Source organism: Tenrec ecaudatus, chromosome 14 (assembly GCF_050624435.1).
Source record: "Tenrec ecaudatus isolate mTenEca1 chromosome 14, mTenEca1.hap1, whole genome shotgun sequence".
NCBI lineage: Eukaryota > Metazoa > Chordata > Mammalia > Afrosoricida > Tenrecidae > Tenrec > Tenrec ecaudatus.
The window spans coordinates 46,961,670-46,986,689 of NC_134543.1; the positions used below are offsets into that span (position 1 = coordinate 46,961,670).

Genomic DNA, 25,020 nt, shown 5'->3' on the forward strand with positions numbered 1-25,020 from the left:
GCGATCTATATCCATAGAGATGAAGTTTTGAAACTCTTGCAGCACAGTGTCTCTATGAGTCAGGATCGATTAGAAGGCAGTGGTTATTTTTGAGTTTTGCATAGCAGCACCTCTTTTTATGTTTCCATTACTGGGGGCCTTGGTATCAAGGTAGGAATTTTAAAAGGGTTCAAAACTGAAGGGAGAGACTATCACCGAAATATAGGGACAGTTTTGGAGCATTCCGTGGTGAACTCAGCCTTCCAAGATTTTTTTTTTTTGTGTGTGTCTGTGTCATTTCATTTTGGTTTGTTGTTTCAAGTTCTTGTTACTGTTTTAATTTCTAATAAAAAAGAGACATCCTCTGCAAATAGGATATTTCACCATCTGTTTTTTTTCACCATCTGTTTTTTAAGAACCTTTTATAAAATGACTCAACTTAGGGTCTCATAGACACTGTGTCATGCATGCAGGACGGTTCATTTCAGCAGGATCCTTGGGGCAGGACACATGAGCCCTCACGCTGATGGGTAGTTAGTTTCTTGGTATGTGGGAGTCAGAATGAAGCAGCCTATTTGCTACACAGTGGAACATCTCTACTCAAATTTGGCCCTGCCAAGGACACCATAATGCTACTTTGCTAAGGCTCTCCCCTGGGTAGTATTGGAATGCATACTGCTATTCCCATCACTTAATGTTGGTTACTTTAATTTTGCCACATATGACCAAATCCCTTCAGGTACAAAGGCTTTCATCAACAGGACTGGGAATTCTGCTTCACATACAACTCTATAATACTGCCAGCCTTATAATACTGCCGGATAAAATACAGGGTGGCCAGTTATAGTACAAATAAATTGTAATATGTGTGTCTCAAATATTGTACAAGGTATACACTTTTAAAAAAAGTATTCTATTTTTCTTTGCTATGTCAAAAAAAAACCCCAACAAAAACAACAAACAACCCGTTGCACTGAGTTAATTTCAACTTGGCGTTCTCAGTTCATTTGATGCCTCATAAAAGGCTAATATATCCGTTGTATGTGGATTTACTGATTTGACTTTTATTTGAAAGTGCAACCTTCCCTGATGGTGGGAGTAGTGGGATGGGAGGGCGGAAGGTCTTACACTGCCATGTACCCATTGTAGCGGTGGGCCTAATTTGCGTTTGCATTAATTAGCTTGGAGACTATTGGGGGAGGATAAGAGATAAATCAGTGCCAATAAGTTTACTTTATTTTTTCTGCATAGCTAAAATTCTTTGTCTTGAAATAGGAGATAGGAATTATACTGTGGGAGGAGAGTCATTCTGAAGACTGGATAATTTCCAGTGTCCAGCAGGTCTGGGAGGAGAGTTCTGTTGTGGGCTTAGCAGATCATGCGGCTGATACAAGAAGACTAAGATGTTAGAGAGAGTGTCAGAGAGCTAGGCAAGAAGATGCCAAAGAAAGGGTGACCCTTTCACGTGTATTTGTTAAGTAGATGTGAAGAGCAGCCCGAAGAGTAAAAGGAGCAGGAATCTCCTCCTCTGCTCTTAGCACTTGCACTCAGACGGCTTCTCTGATTTAGGGGCACTGGAGCCAGAAGATACTTTGTGGGTGAGTTCAGAACCTAACCATCCTACAGAACTGGGTTTTTTATGAGAAGACTGCCATTTCCAACAAATGTCATGGAAGTAAAATGTTAAAACTCAGCTTGGTCAGGAGAGACCAGTGCCCGGAGAAGGACATGAAGCTTGGTAACGTGTTGGGGCGGCCAAAACGAGGCAGGCCCTCAAGTAGATGGACTGACACGACTGCAGCCATGGGCTCAGACACAGGAGCCATTGTGAGGATGGTGCTGGACAGGGCGGCGTTTCGTTCTGTTGTGCACGGGGTCGCTCTAGGGTCGCGGAATCAACCTGATGGCACCCGATGACAGCAGTACGGTCATTGCTGAAGCGGATAAAGAAGTGAGCGAACATTGCACCTACCAAGAGTAAGTTTGTGCCAGCACAGGCCTTTAGATGCCTGACCCGTCAGTGCTCAACCAAGTGGACTTTTCATTATTAGCGTGTACTTTCAACTTCTCAAAATGCGAAGGGGCACTTCCAGTGGGGCTCTTTTACGGGGCTCTACGAGGGGCAAGGCTGTGCCGATGGCCCCCCAAGAAGATCCCGCAGCCTGGCCGGGTGCCCTTGCTCCACCAGACAGCAGAGAAAACCGAGGTCTCCCTGCGGAAGCGGTGCCCCCGTCCCTTCTCCATCAGGGCGGAGAAGCGCAGGCTGCGAGGGGGGGGCTTCCCGACGGGGTGTTTCCGGAGGTCGGGCTGCGCTCCGGCGTCCGGCGCCCCTGGTCCTTCGCCTGGCGCGCGCCCTTCGGCCGGGCCCCCCACCGGAGCGGAGGCGGGGCAGCCGGCGCCGAGGGGGCGTGGGGCGACGGGCAGGGGAGTCCGCGGCGGCCGAGCCTGGGCGGGCGCACCTTCCCGCTGCCCAATCCCCAGTCGTGGCCGCGGCCTTCGGAATAAGCCACAAAGCCGAGCGCCCGCCCCCGGCGTCGCAGACCGCGGAGGAAGCCGCCGCCGCCGCCGCTGCCGCCGCGGGGATGCTGAGCGCCCGCGCCGCCGCTCCCCTCCGCGCGCTGCTCGGCTGAAGGCGCACAGGTGAGCGCAGCCGCGGTGTTGTCCCCGGAGCCGCGGCAGCGACGGCGCGGGCGCGCGGGCAGGGCGGGAGCCGGAGCCCCGGGCGGCGAGGGGGCGCCTGGCTAGACGGACGGTCCCAGCGGGCGCCCCGCGGCCCCGGCGGAACGCTGTGCCTGGGCGCGGGGCGCGGGGCGCGGGGCGCGGGGCGCGGCGGGCAGGCCGCGGGGCGTCGGCCGCGCTCCTGGCTGCGGCGCAGCCTCCCGGCGCTTGCCGGCGCGCGGGCCTTTGTGCTGGCGGAGCTAGCGGGGCTGGCGCCTTTTGTGGAGGGGCCTCTTTCGCCCCCTCCCCGCCCAGTCCGACTGCGGTGACGAAGAAGTTCCCGAAGACCACGCTTGGCTTCTTTTGGGCCATCGATCACAGTGTCCCCAGGGCCACGGGCTGCCCCGGCGCCGAGCAGCGAGTGGGGGCTGCGGTGGCCGCCGAAATGGGTTTTGCTACTTTGCAGGGAACCAAGTGTTTAGCGCAGGGATGGTTCTCGCCTCGTGGCTCAGACCTGGCTGACTTGCCCGGGGTCGGTTTGGTTGGAGGCTGCTGCCCGGAAAGGTCACTTGACTCGAAAGAAGGCCTGCAGGTTAGACCGGAGGGGGGTGGGGGGGCGCTCTGCCTGGGACCCCAGATCGGTGGGGAGGCGCTGCCCGGAGCTGCCCGTCTGCAGCCGGCACATGCTGGTGGCCCAGAGAGCCCAGTCTGTGTATGTTCCAAGCATGTGAGGGGAAGCAGTTGAAGTGAGCAAAAATACAGGATCTGAAGGGTCTTGAGTCCTTAAAGATGGGAAGATTTTGCGTTCGTGAGCAGATGTTTACCAGAATCCAGGCGCTTCTTCTCGGTGCAGAATGGCTGTGGAGCAGAGCGCCAGCAAGTTTTAGTCGGAAACTTAAGGGGCAGGGGTTCACAATGCCTTCCGTGGAGCTCGGATGCGCTTCGTGTGTTGCCTTGATCACCAGTGATGTTGGGAAGTATCTCCAGGGTCAGTGACGGACCTCCCTGCCCTGCCCAGCAGATTCCACTGTAGGAACTAAGAACCGGCTCCTTCTCTCAGTATCAGAGCACTGCCGCCGGTACATGAAGTCGAGGTTGTAGGGTGATATGACCTACTGTTGTGACTAAGGTGGACGTTGCTTATTTGTCATAACAATGAGCCGTGCACTTGTTCAGCCGACTTGATATTGATTGCGTTTATTCACAAAATTCCCCAGTCACTGGGTTTCTAAGGAGCTCCAGCAACAGAGCCAATTAGGGAGATGTGGGTTTGTCTTGCTTCCATGGAAGGCATGTTGCCATATATCCCAGGGTTTCCTGCCGGACTTGGCATTACAGAAACGCTTCCATACTAAATATATGTATGGGATTAAGATGGCACAGATGGGGCTTGCCTGCCAAAGACCATTTCGACTGTTCAGCTCTGACCGGGGTCTGCCAACAGTTCATGGGAAGATGGAATACAAAGCTATTGGAATTTTTTCCAAGAGTGTTTTGAAGCTGCCTCCTTAGTTCAGTGTTTACTCTGTGGAAATGTGCCCGAAATAGTTTTGTGTGGAGTTGTGTTTTTGCTAAAGAAGGTTTTTCTTTTCTTTTTTTTTTGCAAATGGATGTTTAGGGAGAAATCGGGTTAGTCTCTTAAAATGAAAACACATTTCCAATTTAAGATATGTGGTCACTCTCCAGTTTTCCTATTTTGTGTGTACTTGACAATGGCAAGAGAAGCCTCAGAATCCAGTCTCAGCTTGAAATGTTAGATGTGTTTGTTCCTTCAAATTTTTACCTGGAAATTACCTTTCCTTTAAATGCCAGTGTGTACTAAGAGATCTTGTCAAGCAAATGAGGTTTGTGAACCATAAAGAACAGACATTGAAGTATCAAATGGGCTTATTGAAAGAGGCTGTCTGATGGATGGATGGGAGCTGGGATGGATCAGGACAGGATTCTGCAGGCATCAGGGAATGTCCAGGGCCACTTTCCCTTTCGGAGAAGTGAGGGATATCCAAGAGGCGAAATGCGACCAGTGTTAAGGCTCCTTCAGACTCTTAGATTTCTGTAACTGGAGGAAAATGCACGTCAGCACCAGACGTCCAAAAATCCCTTCCAATCTCATTGCCATTAAGTTGATGCTGACTCATCGCCACCCTATCTAGGGTAGGGTACAAGGCCCCTGTGAGATTGTGACCCTTTAACTGGAGCAGAAAGCCCCATCTTTCTCCTAAGGGAGCAGTTGGTGGTTTCAAACTGCTGACCTTGAAGTTAGCAGCCCAGAGTAATCACTGTGCCACCAGGCTCCTGCACCACACCTACCATGTCTTACACTGTACGAGACCGAGACGTCATTTTCAAATCTCTTTCATGGTTGCTATCCCTTTTGAAAAGTTTTTTCTGTTGCAGCCTTGGGAGAAACTATAGTGAGCATTTTATTTTGTGAAGAATAGCATACTTTAAAAAAAAATCGTTTTGCTGTGAGAAAATGAAACATTGCCCAAGGGAGAGCTGGAACATGAATCGAGTCTTTAAACTCCAAGGCTAAATTTTCTCACCAGGATAAGCTCGAGGTGATAAGCAACAACATGTCCATTTGTCTACACTGCTAAATTTCAGAGAATGAAGCTTGCAGGCTCAGCATCTAGAACCTGGTTGGAGTCCACAGGGATCCAGGCTAGGAAAGCACTTTGCCGATGGTTGCCAGAGTAACTGTCTTGACCCAGCTTACTTACCCTCTTTGCTGTCTGCACTGATGCCTGTTTCTTCCCGGGGTGGCGTGGGGGACCGAGAACTTCTTTGTGGTTACTCCGTTTCCCCGCAGCCCCCAGCCCCCACTCTACTTCGTAGCACACGCTTCTGTCTTTCTGGCTATTTCAGTTATGGTGGAGGGCGATGGGACCCCAGATCAAGATAACCAGCCAGTGACAGTTGTCAGGAGTCCCGTGCACAGAGATGTGGTATATTCCTGCTGTTTGCCACGCAGGGCTAATAGGGTCAGAGTCTCGATAAGCTCAACTGTAATCATAACGACAGCAGGAATGCTTAAAAAAGAAGTTAGGGGGTGGGGACACGAGATAACAGCTACTTTATCCTTGGGGAATCACAAAAAGCACAAAATGGGAACAGGCTTCTTAAGCCACCAGGAAGGAAAAGAGTTTGCTCTTTTCTTCAGCCAGGAAGAGTCATGTAGGTGACTTTTCGAAGGTGAGAATGGCAATGGAGAAATAAGTCCACGAGAAGCAGTGAGACCCGTTCCTGCAGATCGAGCGTTCTCTGTTTGGGTGCATGATAATTTTGAAAACCAAAAATAGCGCACCGATGAAATTGCAAAAGTTCCTACTATTATTAAAATGACACATGGAATAATGGGCTAAAATAGGCTAGGGGTTGAACCAAACATGCAATGACACGTATGTAGACCATGACATGTCACTGAAAATCTGAGACAATACAAAATGGAGACTCTGAACACCCTTCTCACCTTTTCCACTGCCTATTTACATTCACTTCACATCAGTAAAGTACATATTTACCGAGCACCTCGGCTCTGCCTACCTGTCTTTACAATGACACGGCAGCCTGAGGAAACGTAAAGACCAGTGTTTGCCCGCAAGAAACATCATCCTATTTGAGGTGACGAGACTTCCAGACACGATGATGTGTGCTGGAGGAGCTGGGAGAAGGGTGGGAAGAGAGGGTCCAGGCATTTCCAGTTTCTGTGGCCGCAGTCAGTGAATGGGCTGAGACCTGTGTGGGGTGTTGGGGGGCAGGAAGAACAAAGTAGCATCTTGGGAAGCACAGTGCCATGGGCAAAACTTCAGAACCTGGGATGAGTAGGGAACAGAAAGGCAATATGACCAGACCGGCCTTGATGTTTATTCTAGCCACTAGTGTGGATTTGTGCTAGAGTGAAGGAGTGTGACAGTTGTATGTTTGGAGACACTACGATGTGTGTGGGAAGGCAGAGAGTTGTAGTAGCAAAGGCAAGCAGAGAGAGTTTGACGTTTGGCAGAAATACATTAAAACACAGCCAAATTAGTAATCCCCTATAATTATCCTCTTTATCATAAAAATGAGGATAATAGCAGTACTGATGTCATAAGGTTATTGTCAGGACCAAATTAGATAATTTACCCAATGTGCTTATGATACTTGGCACCAAGTCAGCACTGCACAACCGGTAGCCATTTGGTTGTGGTTGTCACTTTTGCCTTTAAGAATAAATATCATCAAAGACCTAGAACAAAAAATCATATCAGTGCGAATGAGGGGGAGGGTGGAGGGAGACCCAAAGCCCATCCATAGACAATTGGACATCCCGTTACCGAAGGGTCACAAGGAAGAGAAGAGCCAGCCAGCGTGCAGTTTAGCACCGATGAAACATACAACTTTCCTCTAGTTCTTTAATGCTACCTCCCCCTGCTTTCACGACCCCAATTCTACCTTACAAATCTGGCTATATCAGAGCATGTACACAATTACAAATAAGAGCTGGAAACACAGGGAATCCAGGACAGATAAACCCCTCAGGACCAATAATGAGAGTAGCGATACTGGGAGGGGGAGGGGAAGGTGGGGGAAGAACAGAAGACCCTATCACAATGAGCTACATATGACCCTCCCAGGGGGACGGGCAACAGAAAAGTGGGTGAAGGGAGACATTGGTCAGTGTAAGACATGAAAAAAAACCTTATAAATTATCAAGGGTTCATGAAATAATGAGGAAAAAATGAGCTGATATCAAGGGCTCAAGTAGAAAGAAAATGTTTTGTCAAGGATGATGGCAACATATGTACAAATGTGTTTGATACAATGGCTTTATGGATGGATTGTGATAAGAGCTATATGAGCCCCCAATAAAATTATTTTTAAAAAACCAAAATATGATGCTATAGTTAAAAAAAAATCGAGATGGAATAAAATGGATTGGAGAGGAGAGTGTCGATATGGTTATCAACTAAGAGGCAATTAAAATAAAAACCATCCAGTGAGGGGACCAGAAGGGACAGTTCCAAGAAATAGGCGGGGAGGACCCATAGAAAGCTGGATCTAGCTTGAAAGAAGAGGTCCAGTGGATGCTAGAGCTGAACCCTATGGAAGAGGAAGTGCCAAGAACAGGAAGGGATGCCCATTAGATAATGATGAGGGCTTAGTGTTTGAGGTGTTCAATGGGAAATTCCAGTAGACAATGAGAATCAAAGGTTAGCAAGTTTGCTTCCCCCATTGTAGCTTGTTCCTGTGTTGGTAGGAGAAAAGGGGAGAGTAAGGAAATTGGTCATCAATCGACTCTGTGGGTCCCTGGATCTGGCATACTCTTTTCTTTTTGGGGTATCTATTTATTTATTTATTAATCATTTTATTGGGAGCTCTTACAGATATCATAACAATCCATAATTCAGTTAGATGAAGCATCATTGTACAATGGCTGCCACGATCAGTTTCAAAACATTTTATCTCTTCTTGAATTATTTGATATCAACTCCCCTTGATCCCCTCTGTCTTCCACCCCCCTGAACCTTATTATTATATATTATTATTATTCTTTTTTGCCTTACCTTACACCATCCAGTGTATCTGTTCACCTGCAATTCTGTTATTCATTCCCCTTGAGTGGGGTTATACAGCCACATTCCTATCAGCTCCCCTTCTTCCTCTCTCCTCCCCTTCCCTAATGCTCAGGGAATCATTACTCCCATTACTGTTTCTGAAGTGTTATCTATCTTGGCTTTCCTGTGTCGAACACTCTTAATTATACAAATGAACATATGCAGGTCCAACAAGGTTCATGAGGTAAGACAAAGACCACAATAGTAAGGAGAGGAAATATTAAAGATTTAGAGGATAGATTATGTGTTTCATCAGTGCTATACCACTCCCTAGATTTATCATCCCTTCCACGTGGCCCTTCTGTGAGGGAGTGTCCAATTATCTTACAGGTGGGTTTTGGGTCTCCGCTTTGTCCACACTCCTTTGTGGGTCTGTCTTACTCTTAAAGGAAATGCCAGTTTGCCATGGATGGAAATGTTTCCACATGCAGGTTTCCCTTTTGTGCCTTCATTTTGGGAGCAACTGAAATAGCAATACATCTTTTATTGGGAAAAATATTGACCGAGACTTTAAAAAATCTGGTTATGAAATCTAACACGACAGCCAGGATTGCATTACAAAAAAAAAAAACCTTTGTCTTTCATTTGTCTTTGAAACTTGATTCTGCTTGAAGTTGACAAAGAGACAGATCCTGGACTATTTCGATTTAGACTGTCAAGGATTATGCTTGGCCAAACAGTTTTATCTGCGCCCTGGCAGCAGAAATGCAGTCACTTGTTCAGGGGACTGCAGCCATTGGGATACCTTGATTAGGAATGAAAGTCAAAGTGCTGCTAATTTGCCTGGAACTGTATGCTTCTTAAGCTACGAGAAGCTAATATCCGCTGTCAGCGAGTACTTTGGTAAGAGTTTTTTTTTTTTTTTAATTTTAACAATTTATTAGGGGCTCATACAATTCTTATCACAGTTCATACATATACATACATCAATTGTATAAAGCACATCTGTACAGTCTTTGCCCTAATCATTTTTTTCTCCTCTTTTCTTTTTTTACATTTTATTAGGGACCCATACAACTCTTATCACCATCCATACATATACATACATCAATTGTATAAAGCACATCCATACATTCCCTGCCCCAATCATTCTCAAGGCATTTGCTCTCCACTTAAGCCCCTTGCATCAGGTCCTCTTTTTTTTTTCCCCTCCCTCCCCTTTCCCCCCTCCCTCATGTGCCCTTGGTAATTTATACCTCGTTATTTTGTCATATCTTGGTAAGAGTTTGTTTATCTGAATTAATTTTATTTAAAGGATGCGGTGAACACAAATCAGCTTCCAACACCTCAGGGGGAGAAAAAAGTAGTTTAAGTGTTCTTATGATTGAGTTAATTTAAGATAATTTCCAAGGTGCACAACTATAATAAACAATGAAATGTCTACTTCTTCCACTCCCCACCGCAAGCAAGCCAGGCTGTATACATTCATCTGTTTGTTCAGCCAATGTCTTCTCTGCGTCTTTTCTCTGCCGGGCACTTGCCAGGCTGAGAATATAATGCTGAGGAAAAATGAAAAGACCCATATTCTTCACACAGGAGCACAGATGTTTTTGTGGGTATAGAATTAATGCCATACGATCACAATGACCAATCCTTTGTTTCCCTCCCACCCCCGCTCTACACTGACGCATCTCCCAGTGTAGGCTACCAAACTCAGATCGTGGCTCTGTGTACAGGCCATAGTGTGAAAAATGAGCGTAAGGTACAGAACGTGAAGGTCATCTGCTATTTTCTCGGAGTTGCTGATTTACTGTGTGATGCGGCTCCTTCAGGCTGTCCTTTCTTTTTTGAAAGTTCAGGAGTTGCTCTGAAGAGTGTTGAGAAGGAGCATGTGCCTGCAATACACAGGCCGGGAAAAGGCTGGTCGCTCACTCTATCTGTTGTAATTGGATTTGGAAAGCAGGTGGCTGGCACGTAATCACACTAGGAATGTCATTTAGAGCAATGGCAGAATTTTCTCTTCACAAAAATGTGAAAACTCAATATTCTCCATGAAAATAAAAACCTTGAAGGAAGTCTTTGGTTTCATAAAGGCCATCAGAGCTTTATTAAATCTTTATTCCCCTTCCTTGCCTTCAATCTTGTTTTGCTCATAAAATTCTTCTCAGTCCACATGATTCCATGATATAAATAGAATATGCAGCCTTCATTCAATCATCTGGGTGTCTTGCCGATGTGATGGGAAAATGGTGGAACCAGGCAAACATTTGTATTTGTATTGTGCTTCATGTCTGTGGAATACGGGGCTGTAAAACCACAGCGGTAGAAAGATTTCAAAGATTACTGGACTTGTCCAGTGAAACATCATAAATGTAGACAACAATAAAGCTCGCACTCTGGGACCATTTTCTCGATGCCAATCTACATTCCTCTAAACTTACAACGACTCATGATGACCTGGAGTTTTCAGCTCTTTATCCATAAGCCTGGGCTCATGTTGGCCAAGAGTCCAGGCCCTATTACCCATCTTCTGGGATGTTTAGTATGATTTTACTAAATAGAAAAACAAAATCTTTGTTGTGAAAAGACAAGTATCTGATGGAAATGAGCCATGGGATTCTATGGCTTTCACGTATCTTCACCCTGATAAATGCAGCATCCACGGTTAATCTGCCCGCAGTTCCATCAAGAGTGAACACTGGGTTTGACAGTTGCCACTCACTCACTCACTCACTCACTCACTCACTCATTCACTCACTCACCTACTGAGTCATTTATAAAGAAGCAAAACAGCAGAGGCAGCAGGCCAAAACGTGACTTGTTGCCAGTGTATGAATTGGGATGCTGCGTGGCTCATCTTAGGTGGACACTTGTCATGGTCAAGTCCAACTCATGGCGTGGAACACAGCTCTAGTAGAACTGTGCTTCATAGGGTCGTCCCCCCCAGATGTTTTATTATCATATCATTCACATATAATAGTTCAGTCACATCAGGAAGAGTTGTAGAATCATCACCACAATCAGTTCTAGAACATTTTCTTCATTCTTATGCTCAATGCTTTTAGGCCCCCCTTGTCCCCCAGCCTCGCCTGCCATCCTTGAAGGAACCATTAATCCAGTTCCTGTCTCTATAGACTTACCTGTCCTGGATTCCGTATACAGGCAAACAGTACAGACAAACAAACAAAAATCTATACACCAATAATGAAGTAAAACATAAAAACCCTCAAAAAGAAAGCAAAAAACATCAAAAATTAGAACAAATTTAAATAGATCATAAGGGAGATCAAATGATAGGCTGCTAAATTTTAACCTATTTGTATCTGCAACAATCCACTTTCTAAAGCACTCTGTATGTCAGGAAGGCTATTTATGTCCTTTGGCCATGGTCTGAGAGGATCCGCCAGGGCATAAGCCATGTGGATTTCCCTTTCATTTTCTTAAAAAACAAACCAACTGAAACAGCTTTAAAATAGGTCAAAAGATCTATCAAAGGCCTTTTGACCCAACCATGTCTGCTCTGACCTACTTTACCATGCTCTTTGCCTAATAAGAGGGCTCTTCACGTCCCTCAACTATGATTCACTGGAGACTTAATCCACTTGCAGATGCAAACAGATTGTGGGCTTCCACTGCCATCCACAGCCTTCTGAAAACAATTTAGCTTTATACCATTCCTGACTTCACATTTGGATTTTATTATTTACAATGCATGGATTACACAGGCTGGTGTGCTTCTTCCAAGTGGATTTAGTTGATTCCTCACCTAGATGGCTGCTTGTTTGCAAACAAACCTTTAAGACCTCAGACACTGTTCTTTCTGATAGCCAGGCAATATCTACTTTCTTCCCTACTCTTTGCTGTAGCCCCAGCTCCTCAGAGCTCTCTTCATAAGGTCAAGCATCAAGTGGGCCATGTCAAAAGAACTAATTGTTCATAGATTGGGGCTAAAATTAAGTGCAGACCCAAAATCCTTTCATGCATCTAAGGTTTAGTTGTGTCACTGGTTCACCTTAGACACATCATTGTCATTTTATGTTAGGGAACATTACCAGTCATCCCCCTGGAGCACCACTTCCACTGCCATCAAACCAATGCTGACTCAATACCTAAAAGCAGAGTAGAAACATTCCTGTGAATCTCTAAGCCTGCAAATTTTCACACGAGTATAAAGCCTCATCCTTCTCTTGTGGAGCTGGCTGGTGGTTTTGAACTGCTTACCCTGCAGCTAGCAGCCCCATGCATAACTAATGTGCATTGATAGTGTCATTAGTTTAGCCAATGGTATAGAGTTTAAAACACTGTTGAGAAAGGGAAATTACAGGAGCCTAGGCCAGCTGGGAACTGTCATGCATGAATTGCTGACTTGTACAGATAAACCCTTTAGTGACCACACTACACAAACAATGAGGTTGGTGACAGGGCACATCTTCCAATGATATTCTTTCCCAGCAGCAGAGCCAAATTTACTAGATTAATACATGTCATAATAAAGCAAGGAGGGCAACGACCTAGTAAGTGAATGGCAGTTCTGGGCCACCATTCATTGGGCACTCTCAGGGAAAGAGATTCGAACCCAAGTCCAACGTCTGCTTCAAAGTCCAGTTCTTTGATTTTGGGCTAGTAGTTTCAGCCATAAGTCCAAGGGTTAGAGGTGAGTTTTAGGTAAAGCCCAATGCATTTTCTCATGGAAACAAATTAACTTTTCTTTTATTACCAGGCATCTAGGCCGTGCACTAAGGACTTATGCTTTTCTGTCTAAATGGAATAGCCCATGGAAGTTTAGTGAATTGCTCAATGTGCACACCACAGATTGCACTTTGAGGGTTTAATGTTTAGACATGAAAGAAAGAAGGTAGACCTTTCCCAAAGACAAGGTATGAAAATGGCACGGGGCGGCATCTGGTCTAACTTCACAAGGGAAAAAGAATCCCACTGAGCATCAGCCCAGGGCTGATCCTGTGAGGCAGAGGCTTCTACCCTCTTTCCTCCTCCACCAATTACGACGCCAATTATTCCTCCCAAGGCACTCTGCTTCTTTGCTCAGTTCTTTTTTTTTCTTTTAAAAATCATTTTATTGAGGGCTCGTACAACTCTTATCACAATCCATGTATACATACATTGTGTCGAGCACATTTGGACCTTTGTTGTCCTCATCATTCTCAAAACATTTGCTTTCTACTTGAGCCCATGGTATGATTTCCCCCTCCCTCTCTCCCTCCCTCCCTCCCTCCCCTCCTTCACGAACCCTTGATAATTTATAAATTATTATTATTTTGTCATGTCTTACACTGTCTGAAGTTTCCCTTCACCCTTTTTTCTATTGTCCGTCCCCCAGGGAGGGGGTTATATGTAGATCCTTGTGATCGGTTCCCCCTTTCTACCCCACCATCCCCTTCCCCTCCTGGTGTGGCTACTCTCATTATTGGTCCTGAGGGGTTTATCTGTCCTGGATTCCCTGTGTTTCCAGTTCTTATCTGAATCAGTGTATATCCTCTGGTCTAGCCGGATTTGTAAGGTAGAATTGGGACATGATAGTGGTGGTGGTGTGGGGGAGGAAGCATTTAGGAACTAGAGGAAAGTTGTATGTTTCATCATTACTACATCTCACCCTGACTGGCTCATCTCCTCCCTGCGACCCTTCTGTAAGGTGAAGTCCAGTTGCCTACAGATGGGTTTTGGGTCTCTACTCCGCATACCCCTCATTCACAATGATAGGACTTTTTGTTCTTTGATGCCTGATATCTGATCCCTTCGATCTTTGCTGGGTTCTACAGTGCAAAGATCACATCGAACTCACAGACCATACTCATGATTATGAAGTTTATTTTGGAAATTATAATTCAGTATCAGAAACACCACGGATACTGTACTTGGGTAAAGACAGCCTCTTCTCAGCCATACCCACAGGCTCACCTAGCTCTGGTTCTTGGCCTCTTGGTCTCTGCCCTGCTCAGATAATTTTACAAAGCTCTTTTAACAATCTGATAAACAACCAAAAGGCACTGCACTTGATCTTAAGTAAACTTTAGCTGGAAGGTACTTGGCTGTAGCTCTGTGTTTTGGTGAAGCTAGTCCCTCTGATTTAAGTACCTGGAGATATCCCACTCTGCAAGACAATCAGTCTTACTTCCTGAGCTGAGAATCTCATGCTCTGTCTCTGCTCTGGTTCTTGGTTCTGCTGCTGCTGCTGCTGCTCTGTCACCCCTCTGGTGTCATAGCTTGCTGACTCTTGGATTGAGGAGGCTCAGCATGCAGAGATCTTGGGAGACAACAGATATGCTCCACTCTTGCTTCTTCTTCTTCTTAGTGGTAGTGATATCCTCATTCCTATGTCTAAGATGGATTATCTGATACCTACCAGGAGGGCAAAACCAACCAATCCTCCTATTAGAGTGCTAAGTTTTTACAATCACCATGAGCTCTGTTAACAATAACTCACGACTGAATCATATAATCTTATCAGTATGATGGCCTACCTTCTTTTACCCAGGCTCTTTAAGAAAAAAGGAAATATACCCAATCTGTTTGGTCCCACCTTGTTTGGTGGGAGTTAGAGAAATTCTAGAGAAGCCATATCAAGTAATTGGCATAAGAGTATTTTGGGGGTAGAATTTTAATTTCTAGCTTTAATTTTCTAGAAAACTTGGAACATATAAAGGAATTTCTGAGGTTGGGAACTAGAAAAAGTGTTACACAGAAAAGTAGACTTTTAAAAAGAGAAGAAAAATCTTAGCTCTGATGTGAAATTAGTAGTTTTAATATAGTCTTAGTTGTGCGCTAGGGGGAAAAGACCCTAGATTCAGATATATTCTACATAGACCCTTTTGGTAAGCCTTAATGAGGACAAAGACAAAACAAGTATAATCAACTGAATGAGGAAACCATCTATGTGCAGACAATACAGAGGAACCAGCAGACACTCATGGTATTTGTCTTAGGCTGAATTTTCTAGAGAAGCAAACTCAGTGATCTATATGGATCATTGGTGATTGACATAAAAGAAATAGCTCACATGCTTGCAGAGTCTGTCAAGTCTCAAGTCTGTGGGTCAGACACCAGATTGGTGGCTTCCCCTAACCCACAGAGCTGCAGAGGCTGAAGAACCCAAGATCAGCAGGTCAGACAGCTTGCTGTTGGATTCACAGCAAATCCCAATGTTGGTAGGCCTTATGAGAGGCCACTAGCCCAAGACCCAAGAACCAGAGGTCGGTGACGAAAGCCAGATGCAAGGAGAAAGCTGAAGAGCTTTGCCTGGACAGATGTTTGATATAAACTAATATTTGATCCAGACCACAACCACGAAGAGACTCCCTTTGCATCCCATCCTAATCACCTTTCATTATATTAGGGCTACGTAATTATGATCTTACGCAGTTGCCAAGCTAAAGCATCGTGGCCTCACCATCACAGTGTTCATGATATATGATAGAGGACAAAGGTCATCATCACACGATCATGATTGATGGCAAGACAGTTCCTCGCTCTTGCAGGCGAGACTACAGAAATGGGCAAAGGACCATGGTTGGGATATGGTTACCACAGGCTACTGGATTGGTTCTATGGTTTCACCATCTGCTTGTTGGTCAAGGTATGACTCGTGATTATGCATCCCGAAGTCATAGCCATCAGGAGGCTACAGAACAGTATCAGGACCTCCAGCCTTAAACTTTGGTTAGGTAATATGCTTCTGATTGGCTATTTTGGGTAAATGCCCAGAGAAGTACCTAGTTCTTTGTGTGAACACTTTCTACGTATTAGTTAATTCTTTCTGGGGACAAGCAGCTTCTTCCTGGGCATGTCTTGGACTTGCCTAAGTCAGCCATAAACCAAACCCAAACTCACTGCCTTTGAATTGATTCTGACTATAAATTGTTACAGGCGCAGACAGCCTCATCTTTCCCCTGTCAGCAGCTGATGGATTTGAGCCATTAACCTTGTGGTTAGCAGCCAAATACGAAACCCATTGTTCCACTAAGGCTCCTTAAGCTTAGTCACCTTGCTGTTTAATGGTCAGCAAGCATCGAGGAAGTAACTGAGAACTCAAGTGGCATTGGAACTATGTCAAGATTCAACATGGGGTTAGGGTGCCCACTGTAGGCTACAACTTTCTACAAACCAAGTGCTTTAGAATTTAAGCTCTAGTGCAATTACAATGAGTGTGAGTACTTAAAAAAGAAGAAGCCATAATTGTACAATCATGCTTATCCAGTAAATGTAGTTTTGGTTCTTTCAAAAGCTTTTTTTATCCCCCCCCCACAAGTACAGTTATTAATATTTTTGAAAAGGTGGAAATATTACCTTCATTTTTAATAGTTTTTGCAAATAAGAAATGCTTCTGAGTTAAACACTTGGAAGTGTCTTAATTGGAATTCATTTGTGTATTTTTTAAGACTTCCAACTGGCATTAGGTAGCTTATTTAATAAATGATACATTTTTAAAAGGACTTGGGGTCTCAGAATGAGTGGGTAAGATTTAGTTTCTATATCCTGACCATTTTGCTATTCCTGTAGCTATTTGGCTATATGACTGATAGAAGAATTAAGAGAGAATATTGCAAAGACGACTTCAAGGGTAGTTTATTTCAAGTCCGTGTTGTAAGTAACCCAATGCACTTAGTACTTGAACGACATGTATTCTTATCTAGGAAGCTTCAGGTTAAATCCGCTGCAAAATTCATCAGGGAAAAATGAATTGGGTTATCCGTGTCTCAAAGGTATGAAGAAATAGCACAAACAGCTTCTGTTAGCTGCCTTCTCTCAGCATGAAGTCAGGGAGATTATTTTACTTTCGGAGTTGATTTAAAGGGCTTCATTCCTAAAGAGGGGGTCTCTGGGAGCACAGCGGCTAAGCACTTGTCTTCTCACTAGAAGATCAGTGGTTCAAACCAGCGGCAGCTTCACGGGAGAAGGAAGTGGCCAATGGCTTCAGTAAAGATTCCCAAAACTAAAGGCACTGCCACCGAGTCTATTCCGCCTCAGAGCGACGCAATGTAGATCGTGTTTCTGAGACTGTGCATCTTTAGAGGAGCAGGCAACCTCCTCTTTCTCGAGCAGAGCAGTTGGTGGGTTTGAACCAGCAGCCCAATGCTTAACCCACAGCACTCTTCTTGTAGAGTCTGTAGGAATCAGATATGACTCAACAGCAGCAGGTTTAGAATGGATTTCAAAAGAAGAAAGTAACTACGTGTATGACAGTTTGACGTGCTTTATTTTCCTGCAGGACTCGATGACTGGAATTGTCAAGTCGGCCCATTTATGTTCACATTCGTCTTCCGCTATGAGCAGACCAATTGTCCTGCACATTTGTCTGGCTTTCTGTAGCTTCCTCGTTCTCAACTTTTCCACACAATGCCTGGCCTTTCCCACAATGGAAAGGAGGGAGATAAGGCATATTCGGGCGGAGAACAGGCAGTTGGAGAGGACAGAAATAGAAGGCCTGGGAAGTAAATCCGGAAGTTCAGCCCAAACACCGCAGCCAGTGCTCTCTGAGGATCCGACGGTAGGGCCAGGAAGACCCTCAGCCACATCGTTAAGTCAAGTCTCCCCTGCCAATGAAGGGACCCATCCTGTAGGAGCAGAGCTTACACAGCCTAATGACCCCACTGATTACACTCCCACCAAGTCGGGGGTCCCCACAGAAGAGGAAGAACTGCTTAGTTCCAGCCAGCCAGAGCGAACGCCTCCTGAAGGCAGACTTCCGAAGCCAGTGCTCGCCGTCAGTGCACCTGCCGCTCTGAACCTCGATGAGAAAGAGGAGCCCGTCGGCAGCACCGACATTCTGCCCCTGGTACAAGTGACCACAGAAGCAACACAGGGTTTGCTGAAGTCTTCGGAGGGGCAGATGTTTCCATCAGAAAGTCAGGAGGAAGTGAGTTTGGGACCTTCACCGTCGTCCGATGCAAATCGTAATGCCATTTTAACCACCAGTCTGAGGACTGAAAGCATTGACGGTCCCACAGAGCATCGGGTGGCTTTTCTTGCTGGCCCTGAGCCCCCAAGTCTTGCACCGGACCGAGAGTGGCCTTCACAGACGAGGCCAGCTGATGACACCCAGGCTACGGCCACCAAGTACTTTCTTGCATCCTCCCAGCATCCTCAGAGCATCGAGCCACAAACCGACAGCCTGCCTGGAGCCCCCAAAGCCACCGCCAGTGGCAGCGCCGCTGTTGCCACGGCCTCTGCCTTAGGTGATGAGTGGGATGACACCAAACTCGCGCGTGTTAGTCACCTAAGGGCCCCACACCTGGGAGATGACACCGAGGCCCAGGTGAGAATGGAAACGTCGCAGGCAGCACAGGTGACCCGTGGCGGTGTGGATGGGACGGAGCCTTCGACAGGGGCTGCCGACAGGGCTCAGGGGCTGCCCAACGGGGAAAGCTACACGGGATCAGACCTGCCAGTAGTCCGTGGGGCTGAGAGATCTGCTGCCGTCACAGATCGGGGCTCTTTCACTCCCACAAGCCCGGTGGAGGACGGGCACGTTTCCCTTGGGAGTCTGCTCCTGAACGCCGCCGAAGGCTTCACGGAGACCACCGCAGCCCAGGATGCCGCGTTTTCCTTAGAGAACACTGTTCCCGTCTCGGGATATGAGGCTGAGGCCTCCCACCCACTGGGAAACACATTTAAAGGTAAGCAGACCAACGCAAAAGAAACGTACATGATGTTTACTAGGGAACGCTTCCATTTGGTTTTGTGTTTTTAAGTGATCATGGAGAGAGAAGTCTCACAGAGTGCAAAGAAAGGCAAAAGTCCACAAATAAATGTGTGTTTTATGTAGAAATGATGCCCACGTATACCTTTGCATATCAATCAGGGATTCTCAACTGGGACAATTTTGTCTTCCAGGGGACATTTGACAATGTCTAGAGACATTTTTGTTATTACAACTTAGATGCTACTGGCATCTAGTGGCCCAGAAATGCTGGTGAGCATTCTATAATGCATAGAACCCCCCCCACCGCCCCCCAACAAAGAATTTACCTTAACACAATTTCAGTAGTACTGAGGTTGAAAAACCCTATGACAGACTAACTGTTCAAACATTTTACTATGAACATGTATAAACAGTAAATGGTAAAAGAGTAAGTGTAAATGGTATAAAAAAGATGTAGAATACGTATTTATACATTGTAGTAAAAATACATCCCTGATCTATCTTGTAACAAAGTGTTATATATATATAAATATATATATAATAGTAACCTCTAAGGTCTTGGGTTTGTTTTCTCCTAGAGAATTTTACTTAGAGACAAAGACAGGAATACCCAGTCGGGGTAGATCAGATCAGTATGCAGACTTGGCCCTGCCCCCTCTGCTTTTTCCTCATGTGAGGGTTGTAAGCTGGCAGGCCTTAGATCTGTTGCTGTTGGATAATGTTTTCCTTGCATTATGTGTCGTTGCTCAGATCATGGGAATGCAAGGAAGAACATAGTGGAATGTGCTTGTGGCCATTCCAAATTATTTAGGAATAAATTCCATGAGTTTGTTAAGTCAAGGATCACAATTAATGGAATTATCAAGTTAGGAATGCATTTAAAAGTATTTTTAAGATTAAATTAAAATAATAACGGAAAGGTAGGTTTTTACATACTCAGTTCAGTTTTGAAAGATTCAAAGGTGTATTTTGAAGCCCTGTGCATTTTCATAGATGCTTCTAGAGAAGTTGGCTTTTAAATGACATGAAGAATTGGGCCCCCAAGACTAGGAAGGCATGAGATATGGCAGAATAAGGAGGTAACTTCAGTTTTCTATAAAACCTTATGGTGTCCCTGGCATCATCAAGCCGTAGAATAGCAAATCTTTCATTGAACAAGGAAATCTCGGGTTTTTATGTCGTGTCTGAACAAGCAGTCTCCCCCAGAGTTGCGGTTGAGGTGAAATCCCATGCATTTCAGAGGAGAGCTGTGCTTCATGGGCTTTTCCGTGGCTTTGATCTTTTGGAAGTGGATTGCCAGGACTTTTGGTCTGAGGCCCTTCTGGTTGGATTTAAACTGCCAACCTGTAGGCTAGTCGCCAGCACATCCCGGTTTGCACCATCCAGCGACTGTAGACTTACACTGGCTTTCCTTTTCTCAGCCTAAAAGGTAACATGGGTTTGATTCTTTGATTGTTGTTGTGCTCAGCACTCATGCGCAGTGTTCTCACTAGCTACAACCTTTGAACAGACAGCCTCTTTTCATCCCCAGCATGTAGCATGATACCTGGCACATAGTAGGTGCTGAATCAATTTTTGTTCCATTCAGTTTGGAATTTCTCTAGTTTGGCCCTCTGCCCTGTCTAGATAAATCAGCCTTTCAACGTTCTGTGCAAAGAGAGAACTATACAGTAATTTCTTACCCTTTATTCATTTATTTTTTGTCTTCAAGTCCACAGGTGTGTAAAAGATTGTGATTGTCGTCAACTCACTGCTATCAAGTCATTGCTGACTTATAGTGACCATTATAGGACAGGTTAGAACTGCTTCTGTAAGTTTTTGAGGCTACAACGTGTTTTTTTTTTAAATCATTTCATTGGGGGCTCGTACAACTTTTATCATAATCTACTCCTCCATCCATTGTGTCAAGCACATTTGTACATTTGTTGCCTTCATCACTCTCAAAACATTTGCTTTCTGTTTGGTGGCTGCAACTCTTTATTAGAGTAGGAAGCCTTGTGTTTCTCCCGCTGAGGAGCGGGTGGTTTTGAACTGCTGTCCTTGTAGTTAGCAGTCCAATGTGTAACCACCATGCCACCAGGGCTCCCTGTCTACAACAGTAGTTATGCATTTATTCTCAAAAGTGTTTATTATGCTTTTAAAAATGAGGACGATACAGAGAACTCACACTGCATCAACACCATCTTGTAGCAGGCAGAGCTGGAGATACAAATGAGGACAGCAGATCCAGGCTCTGATTTCCAGTCTTTTTTGGAGAGAGAGAAAGAAAAGAAATCAGATAAAGTTTTGAGGTACAACTATGAAGCACGTGTACACTCCTTGTTCCTGTTTGCCCTGTAGTCATGTAGATCAACCCATCAAATGCCAAAGAAATTTCTTAAATTAAAAGTAAAAATAGTTCAAACTGGATGGTTCCCAAGAAAAAGAATACTTTTTACAAGAAAAGTAAACATTCTAAAGTGAATTCCATGGTTGGCGAAAACTTTCTACGTACTCCTGGATTGCTGCTACTTTTCATTGTACAACTCACTGGACTTGCTAACGTGCTGTGTATCTAGAGCTAGTGTTTTGAGATAGGAAGATACTATCAGGCCTTCCAGGAATTCAGTAGGATTAGCAGTGACTCAGTATTTGAAAGTTCTAGCATAGCCTCTCCCTAAGAAGAAGCAAACCTTGATCTTCAGAAAAAGTCTACACTTGTGTATTAGTGGGGTGAAGAAAGTGGGCCCCTCCCAGATAGCCATGCAGATTGCCTCACAGATTGATTGCATCCCTCCTTCCTTTGTACAAACAAATGCAGCGCTGGGTGAAACCTAGTGTTGCTGCCCTGAGATCATCTTTAAAACGGACACCCCCCCAAAAATATTAAAAAAAAATAAAACGGACACCCAAAATATCTCTGAAGTCTTCTTCGGGTCACTAGTTAAAAACGTCTGCCTTGAGCTCGATGCTCTGTTAAGAGCTGTCTTGGTGGGCTCAAAGTGACAGCAGTAACTCAGAAGATTATGTGGGACCCTTCGTGGGCGGCGAGTTTCTGTTCACAGGGAGGAAGCACTCAGAGCAGGCGGCTGAGGATGCTGCATAACGTGAATGGAAACTGTTGAATTGGTGTGTGCTTTGCGGGGTATATCCTTAACAACAAAGCAAAACGAAAACCAATGCACGCCTTCTGCAACGCCAAGTTGACCAGGCGTCAGTTACATGGTGGTAAAGTACCTGGTTAAGTCACCCTGGCTTCTTGAAAAGTCACTCTTCCGTAAGAGAGGGATATAGAAACAGCTGAAAGAAACCTGGGGCGAGGCCATGCTTCGTTCAACAGCCCTAACAGGAATAGCTAAACGTCCAGTAATTGGGGGCCCCAGGATGGTGCAGATGATTAGGCCAATTGGCCTCCAGCCAAAAAATAGGAGCTCCGAGGCTACTCAGGGATGCCTCAGAAGAAAGTCCTGGCGATCTATCGGAAGAAACCAGCCCTTGAAAGCCTTAGGGGGCCATGCTCCTCTGATGCACATGGGGTCACCAGACCTTGACAGGTTTCTCTTTACCCGTTGAATATTGATCGAGTACCAGGTCTGAACTAAATGTTTTATAAGGATTACCTAATTTAATCATCGTGATAATCTCACTCAGCTAGATACCATTACCCTCAGTTTTTACAACTGCGAAAACGTAAGGCCCAGAGATACCAGGTAATTTGTTTAAGGTCACACAGCTAATAAATGGCTGCCACAATTCAGACTAAGACAAATTGATCCTAGAACCTCCACGCTTCCCCTCTCCCTAACTTGCTTCTGAACCTTGTTCTTGGGTAAAAGCTGCTCTACTGATCTTAAGTGGTTGGTGATGCTAACACAAAGGTTGCTGGTCATAATCTTGGGGAGGTTGCTAGCCTCGCTGACCAGTAAGCCTGATCTCTTTTATGACTTGGTGTTATGTTCTACATTTTTCTTTTACTCGATCTAGGATCTGATAATGTGATCCTTCTTAAAGCAGTTGGTAGTGGGAGTTGGGCACTAGCTAGTTCTTCTGGTCTCGTGGTTACGGAGAATAGTGTTTGCAGGGTCCATTACTCCATTAGACTAATTTTTTTCATGTGCCTTTTGATTTTCATAACTCTTTTTCCCTTCTGGAGGAAGAGAGACCAGGATTAGTACCTTAGATGGCTGCTCATGACCTTTTAAGTCTCTGATTGCCGTTCATCAGATGAGGGTGTAGAACATTGCCTTGTAGCTGTGGTATGCCAGTTGACCTTGGTGCCCTCTTAGACTGTGCTCCTGATCCCCCATACAGCCTACATTAAAAACAGTTTGTTGATTTTTTTTTAACAGTTTCACCAACATTCAGTCAATACATCACACAGTTCAATCACATGAGAGTTCAGCAATTACACACTGGATCAAGAGGGAGATCAATGACAAAGTCACATTTTGACCAAACGACAACTGCAGCGATCTGCGTGACAGTGGACCTTGTCTGATAATGAGGCTTGTCCTATCTCTGGTCCATAGAGCGGATTCACCGAGGCGTAATCCACGAGGGACCTGCGACTGGGTTTGGGTTTTCACTGTCATCCACGGTCTTCTGTAAACTGGGTCTTCAGAAAGTAAGCTCTAATACCATTTCCCCCTCTAGGTGTGGATTTTATTATTTATAATTCCTAGATCACACAGGCTCGTGTGTTTCTTCTAGGTGGACTTAGTCAGTGCTTCACTTAGATGGCTGCTTATTTTAAGGCAAGTCTTTAAGAACCCCAGATACTATTCTTTCTGATAGCTTGGCACCATCTGCTTCTTTACCACACTTGGTGATAGCATCCATATCCTCAGTGGTCACTTCATGGTGGAAGGTATTGAGCAGGGCCATGTCATACAAATTCCCTGTTCTTAGCTTATGAGTAGGATTAAGTTCAAGTTCAACATCCATTAATATATCTATGGTTTATATATTCCCCTGGTTTATTTTAAAGACATCATTCTTTTGTCAAAGGACATTATAAATTGTCCCCATATGGTAGTTCTACTGAGCTTACCATTAATTTAGCCAATGACATGGAATTCAAAACACTGTCAAGACAAAGAACATATATGTATATAAGACAGTTGTTTAGACCAAAATCTGTGGATTGCTGATTCCTACAGATGAAGCACTTAGGTGACTGGACACGACTTTGCATTAACAATGAGGCTTGGAGACAGGGTAAAACGTTCAATAATGGTCATTCTCAACTAGCCTGCATTCTTGATCACAACGGTACACAGTTACTGTGGGATGATATTAATACATAGTGCATATGGGAGGATGAAATAATGCACACCACGCCCTTGGCATGGCCTGTGATAGAAACTTGTGTGGCACCTAAGAGAAATTCAATACACATTAGTGATTATAATTATTTTCCTTATTATGTAAAATGCTCACTTCATTCTTGAGAAATGCAGATATTAAAATTATTACATATAGATGCTTCTGAGAATTTCTGCAGGCAACTTAGTTGTGTTTCATAACACTGATCATATATTGCTATTCAAATACATCTGAAAGGTAGTTCAGCGATTGATCTGCCTATTTTGTTTGGAATTTTATTTTATTTGTCTTTTGTATGAACTTTTCTATGTGTGTCTGACATTGATTCACTACCGCTAGAAGCAACATCAGTGAACACATTTATTTCCTGGTATTTCATTCTGAGATCTCTTTCCCTTCCCATTCCCTGAAATAGCTGTCTGCCAACCCCCTTCTCCAGTTTATTAATGATGTAGTGAGTTCTTAAGGTATCAAGATTTTGTCTATTTTAAGATATTGTTTTCTTCCTCTGAAGACATTATTACTCAAGAGATGGCAGCAGCTGGTCAAGAAGCAGAAGCCACGTTACCACTGGTGACACAGGAGCAGGTTTCTACCCTGGAGGTTACCAGAGAGAACGGTGAGCCTGAGGAAGAAGAGCTGCCGTCACCCATGTCGGGTGGGCCTGGTGTTACTCAGCTCTCACGAAGGTCGGAGCCTCTGGACGCCGTTGTTTCGACCACTGCCTTGACTCTGTCTTTCGAAGTCACGCCCTCTGGGCAAGGTCAGTGAGGAGGGTATTGGTCTTGTGCTTTGGGGGTGGATCTTTTCTGTGAGCTGACAAAGACTGGGATGAGAGGCAGATGGCCCTGTCAGTGGCTGGGCTGCATACACATCTCATCTGGA

General features: G+C 44.9%; 1 protein-coding gene across 2 annotated transcripts in view; it reads left to right on the forward strand.

Moving 5' to 3' along the window:
• The first annotated feature begins 2,462 nt into the window (after positions 1–2,462).
• Positions 2,463–25,020, forward strand: part of ARMH4 (armadillo like helical domain containing 4) — a 157,805-nt gene continuing 135,247 nt past the window's right edge. Inside the window, exons 1-3 of one of the 2 annotated variants that reach the window (XM_075530529.1) lie at positions 2,463–2,619; positions 17,398–18,805; positions 24,650–24,898. In XM_075530529.1, the coding sequence (XP_075386644.1) occupies positions 17,404–18,805; positions 24,650–24,898 (1,651 nt within the window). In that variant the 5' untranslated portion in view covers positions 2,463–2,619; positions 17,398–17,403. Of the gene's footprint in view, positions 2,620–3,101; positions 3,230–17,397; positions 18,806–24,649; positions 24,899–25,020 lie in introns of those variants that run through there. The other variant, XM_075530528.1, reaches the window with a different exon arrangement.